This window comes from Acanthisitta chloris, unplaced genomic scaffold, assembly GCF_000695815.1.
Source record: "Acanthisitta chloris isolate BGI_N310 unplaced genomic scaffold, ASM69581v1 scaffold252, whole genome shotgun sequence".
Lineage (NCBI taxonomy): Eukaryota > Metazoa > Chordata > Aves > Passeriformes > Acanthisittidae > Acanthisitta > Acanthisitta chloris.
Window position 1 is genome coordinate 12,651 of NW_008660795.1, and position 6,449 is coordinate 19,099.

The following is a 6,449-nucleotide window of genomic DNA, read 5'->3' on the forward strand; positions in this document are numbered from 1 at the left end:
TCAATTAACTGATGTGCATTGATTTTGCAGGAGGTGTTCACAACGGAGAATATGTGCCCTGGCTGTACTGCTATGACCCTGTGATGGACGTCTGGGCCCGAAAACAGGACATGAACACAAAAAGAGCAATCCACACTTTGGCTGTAATGAATGATCGACTGTATGCAATTGGAGGAAACCATTTGAAAGGTCACATTTTTAATAGCGAAAAAGCATTTCAGTGTCTCACATCTCTGATAAAGAATATTTTTGTTAGACAGTCATTGTTAAATACATTAAAAACCAAGCAACACAATTTAACAGGACACTTGAGCCAGCAATTTTAAAAACATTTTATGCAAATTATTTTAAAATTATAACAGTACATTAAATATATGAGTAATGAATGCTTTAGATAATAAAAATGGGAGCTTCCATTACTCAAAGGCATGGACAATTTGTCATTACCAAGAATTCAATGAAACAAACAGATTATTCTTTGACCCGAAAGTACCAGCAATATTTTCCTCTGTAAATCATTTTCCAAAATGTGCAGTTAAAGAGAGCTTTGTTCAGAGCAACACACAAAACCAGGCTCCACATTTAATGAAGAGAAAAAAAAGAGTAAACTTCCAGCCATTAAATATTAGGACTAGGCTCTTTGGATCCCTTTTCACTATTACATGTAGCTTGTTGATTAGAATTCTTTTTAAAGGTCTCTTGTCTTATATTAAAATAGCTGCTGCTTAGGTATATGGTAGTCTTGTCTTAATACCTATATGTCATTGCTGTTACTGCTAAAGAAATGCCACTCAGACAAAAAGCACAGCTCCCGCTCCCTTGTCCCGTGACAATATTTGACAGTTTATTTAATACTTTTTCTTCTTTCTTCTTTATTTCTTTAAAACAAAAAAAGACAAAAAAGACTCCCAACAACAAAAGAGAAAATCATAATACAAAAGAAAAAGTAATGTTAACTGCTAGTAACACCAGGCCATGTATGACTCTGACACTCGGGTTCCTGTGGGACTGTAAAGCCACGTGCTGCTTTTGGAGATCTGCGTGTCTGTGGAGCTTGCAGGGGACAAAGTCTCAAATGTAAATTTTCCCTGATAAATAGCACTGGTGCATAAACTCCTGCAGCCAGATTTGTGGCTGCTGTGCCTCCTCTCCCCACCCCCAGTTGTGATGGGTGTTTCTGGGCTGGACCTTATAGGTTGAAGGGGGTAAAAGCTGCTTGCACAGGAACAGCTGCGAATTTTGTAGAGGTTATGGAGCACCAGAGTGTTGGCTTTTCCTCCTACAAAAGTAAAACATGTCCCAGCTCTCCTATAGCTAAAGTACATGCTTTGGTTTGCAGAGGCTTGAATTGCTTCCATCCTGCCTCCTCCTTCTTTTCACACAGCTTCACCTACTTAGAATAAATATTGTGGTTTTGCCTCTACAACTGTTGCCCTAGGTGCCTTTGTTATGTATGACCTGCTCACCGTTGTGAGAGGTGTTTAACTTCCAGGCTTCTGGAAAGACATTGCTATCTGGTAGAAGTGCTTTTTGGAAAACTGATTTCTTCTGTACAGTGAAACAAAAGGAAGAACTGCAAGGAAGGAAGGAGGGAGGGGTCTGAAGTGTGAATGAAATGTCACACATTCTCCATCGGCAGCGAATAGCAGGGCTCCATGGGAAAGCCCTCCTTTGTGAAGCTGGATCTGTACAGTAGTGTTAGCAATGCATTTGCCACACCACAGCTAGTCATATGAGCACTGCAGTTTGCTACAGAGCTTTTGACAGATTCTGGGTACTCAGCAATGGCCTTTCTATGGCCCCTTGAAAACTTTAGAGCAACTAAAAATGATTCTGTCATAGCTATTCATTCCTGACATAAATAATACTCTTGCAGGCAACATCATTGTGAAGTGCTGATAGCACCAAATGCCCCTTTGCAGAAAGTCTTACTTTGCTGTCATACCTTGAAGTGAAGACAGTCAAGTAAAAAATCCCAGCATATTAAGAAAGTCATAATTTTACTGCAGTGCTCTGATAAAGAACAGTTGTTTGAGATAGGGAAATGCATAAATATTGGAGCAGGAACCAGGACTCCTGTGTTCTATGTCCGTGTTCAGCTCACTTGATTCATGTTAATTAATACAGCTTGAGAGTCTTGAGCTGAGACCCATCTGCCCTTTGGTGATCACACAGCAGCAGTCGCACAGAGCCTTTTTTTGGCCTGTTGGGGAAGGATGGGACCACCATTTTTGTGGTTACATTTTTTTGTTGCTTTAAAGACTTTATCACAGCTGCATGATTAGGGTACACCTTAAATCAGCTTGAAAATTGAAACTGGTCCTGCACATCATGCCCATATGCTAAGCAATTTGTCCCTCCAGAACCAAGTGGCATCAGTTGTCTAAGGCTTACCTTGACTTGTTAGACATTGATTTCTAAGCAAAAATTAATCTATTGACTCTTGAATAGATAAGATCTGCTGATCTTTGAGAAAGGACAGTCTTTTCATACACTTTTATTTGCACTGATAGATGAGGAGTTATATTCCTTGAGTCTGCTTGCTTCACTGATAAGTTTTTTCTGAGTGTTTTCTGATGTGCTCAGGGTTTGTATGTACTCGTGATTTGTAGAAGATTGTAGAGCTCATGGTGAAAACCTTCCACAGATTTATTTGAATTGAAATGATGAGACGTTGACGTTGCAGAAGTTGGTTTAAATGTATATGGCAGTATTTGATAGAAAAAGTCTAATTATGATAATAGTAATAACTAAGTGTAGTATAATAAATTTAACAGTAAAACAAGTAATAAAACAGTATGTCATAATGCGTGTTCTCTTTTTCAATGCCCTCATCCAGGTTTCTCCCATCTTGATGTAATGCTGGTGGAATGTTACGATCCAAAAGGTGACCAGTGGAATATCCTCCAGACTCCTATTCTGGAGGGTCGTAGTGGCCCTGGCTGCGCAGTCCTTGATGACAGTATTTACCTTGTCGGAGGCTACAGCTGGAGTATGGTGTGTACCTGCTTTATGCAATGACCTTTCTATTCCTTCTGAGTTCTTGTGGTCAGCCCATATAATATTCAGATGGGATGGAGAGGAGATGGGAGGGGAAGTAGCTATAGGAGCAGGTTTTGGTTTGGTTTTCAGTTTGTGGAGAACATGGAGTGTTTTTCCACCTTTGTGCTTTTCCATATAGATAAGTTACTGTTAGACTGTATTCACTGATAGAGAGTAATATAAAAATCAGATGGAATTCTGAATAAGTGATTTGACATGCTTATAGCTCTGCTGATGAGGCACTTGTAAAGGAGACTGAATTGCAGAGTCTGGGTGCTCAGCCCCTAAGAAAACCAAACCACTTAAAGGGCTTCTAAATTACAGCTCAAAACCACGAGTCACTTTCAAACATATTTAGAGCTGCTGTGTGACTTGGATTTTACCAAATGCACGTTTAATATGACATTTTGTTCTACTACAGGGAGCCTACAAATCTTCTACTATTTGCTATAGTCCTGAGAAAGGGAGTTGGACAGAACTAGAAGGAGATGTTGCAGAGCCACTTGCAGGACCTGCCTGTTCAACTGTCGTATTGCCAGCCTGCGTCCCGTACAACAAATGAGAGTCAAGGAGCACTGACATGAACACTGATTGCATTTGGGAAAATAATGACGGGTGACGTAAATATTTTATTAGAACAGAATTCCTGTTAAAACAAAGCTACCATAATTGACCCCTCATGCCATATTTATGCTTTAGGAGCAAACTAAAAGAAAAGAAAAAATAAACGTTGTCCCATCTCAGATAGATGCCGGTGTCTTATGAAGCAAGTAGCTAAAACACACCGAACATTACATGCCAACAGACTACCATTTCAGACTGATTTAAACTTTTCCTGCTGCAGAGATACTCCTCACGTCAAATTTAACTTTAGAAAAAAATGATGGCTAACTGTTCAAATACAGCCTGAAGAGACAAGATCAGTATTGTGCATTGTATCTACCTGCATGTGATCTGTGTTGAAGTCATGAGGATGTTGTTTTCATGAATGCTTCAGAATTCAGATAGTGAAAAGCTCACACTGCATTGCAGAATTGTCTCCTCCTCTGTAATCCTAACCTACAGCTACTTCACATGCTCTGCAAGCAACACAGCATCAGAAGATTATAAAAGGTAAAGAAATATCATTCAGTTTTTGCACAGCTTGGCAACTAATACACTCTGCCTTCAAAGTCCCCATGTGTAAGTGCAGCAGAAAGCAGACTACAATGAAAGCCATGCTTTACAGAGCACTTCTTGCAATAGCAGCTTAGGGATTAGGATCAAATTCTTCTAATCACACTTGTGTAAAGTCAGAGTCATTTCACTGAAATCACACGGAGTGACTGTTTTTGCATTTGTATAACAGAAATTGAGTCCTACACCTTAAAATCTGGGTTTGTAAAGTAAGCTATTTCTATGACCACTTAGCAAAACACCAGACCCCTTACCTACTTTTCACTAACCTTTTAGATAGCAGCATCTGTTCTAGTTGCTTCCAAAGACCAAAAAAAATGGATTTGATTATAAATTTATTACTTTGGACTCTGAAATGCTTATGCACATTTTTTGGAGAGATGCTGGTAAGTAGTGAAAATAGTCCTGTGTGGTTGATCTTCAGATGTACTCTGAGAGATTTTTACCATTGATCCAAAGTAATGCAAGGTTAGACTTTCCACTGCCTTATGGCCTGTGTAATTATTTACACATTGCAAAGTGAGTTCAGAATGCTACCACATGGGACCAGTAGCATTTAGGACTTGCTTCAGGAACTCACAGTTGTGTGCACAAACCAGACTGCCTGTATGTTAAGCTTATGTCTTTCTGACCTGGCTTTGCAAAAGCAGTAGCAAAATCTGAGCCTAATTTTTCACCACCTTGCAGTTAACAAACATATTCGTTTGCACCTCAGTAAAGTATATGCATAATTCTTCCATTTTACTGGTGCTGCATCCATTACCCTCAGGACCATCCTCTTTGCAGGTATAAACTGACATTGCTGCATTGAAGCCAATGGATGTACTTTATGTCAGCTAAGTGTCTGGCCTTTAATTTGCGTAGTTGTAGCTGGCTGCACCAGATAAAAGGCAAAGGAGACTCAGATCCTGCATTTTCAACCCTGCACATATCTTTCATGACAGGACTTAATGCTAGTGCATTAAACAAGGAGCAGGCAACTACTGGAGGTTGGTGTCTGCTGCAGAGGCAATAGATGGGAGAAAGAATTCATTATTTGCTTTGCAAAATAGAAAGAGGATGAATGTACACAGAAATTACACTATATATTGATGCTTGAGAGCAATATAAATAACGGATAGCAAATACCATGGGACTGTTTCTCTCTGGCATTAGTCCAGTTTTATTGCAGTGCAACTCCCTTGCTTGCAGCAGAATTACACAAGTTGTAAAATTGGAGTAATGCAGTAAAGACTGATAATACACGAATGCAATAATCCAATTGATGAGGCAGCTGCAAGCCTGGGGGAAAAAAATTGTTTAAACAAAATAATTATCTGAAGATGCTAATATTTGAATGTGCTGTTGGGGAGTTTTCCAGTGAGCATCACTAAGGAACTCATAAAGGTGGAGTGTATATCCTGAAATATCAATCCATTTCTACTATATAGTGCAATCTTAGTTGGTTTTGTATTTATTTATATTGTTCAGATCCAAGGGATCCCTTGTAAAATATATTTGGTGCAATCATGACTTTTGTTTTCCTTTCCTGTTGAAAGTATATAAATATAAATATATATAAAAAGGAAACTGTTAAGATACTAAATGAGGAAACCTTGAATGACATTCAAGATCAGGATAAGGTCTGCCACTAACCACTGTCACCTGTCTCTACTAAAATGCACCATTTTTAAAGGATATTTGTTGTCCTTTTAAGTGGTTCTTTTTTTTTTAACCAAGATAATTTAGAGATTTATGAGGACTGTATGTAAATCTTTCTATCTTTCAGGAAGGCATGACCAAGGAAAAAGTGCTAACTGAATAAGTCACACAAAGAATGTAAATTTTGTACAGTACTAGACTGTGTAAATGAAGCTTGCTTGTAGGGGGGAAACTTTAAATAAAACTTTATGTACTAATTCAACTGTCTGCCATATTCCTACTTATAAAGTGTATGTATAAATAATATCTACATTAAATTCTTTGGAACTTTTTTTATCATGTAGATGTGTAAACTTTCTTTTATTTTGTGGTGCTACATAACAATCTCATTGTTTTCCAAGTGTCATTACTCAGTGCTTGTAAATGCAGTGTTGCAGTAAAATCTGAGTCTGTAGTGAGTCAGTCTTCCCCTGAGCACAGTGCCTGGCCTGGGCCTCCAGCAGGGAAAGCCCCTCCTGTGTGCCTGCTCTGACCACAGCAGTGATTGGACATCTGTGAAATGCCTCTGCCTTGTGCTGCTCCCTCTATTC

General features: G+C 38.9%; 1 protein-coding gene across 1 annotated transcript in view; it reads left to right on the top strand.

Moving 5' to 3' along the window:
* Positions 1-6,199, top strand: part of KLHL14 (kelch-like family member 14) — a gene marked incomplete at its 5' end in the record, with an annotated part of 18,128 nt that extends 11,929 nt beyond the window's left edge. The window contains 3 exons of the mRNA XM_009069931.1: positions 31-189; positions 2,840-2,997; positions 3,464-6,199. Of these exons, the coding sequence (XP_009068179.1) occupies positions 31-189; positions 2,840-2,997; positions 3,464-3,604 (458 nt within the window). The remainder of the gene's footprint in view (positions 1-30; positions 190-2,839; positions 2,998-3,463) is intronic.
* Positions 6,200-6,449: the final 250 nt, after the last annotated feature.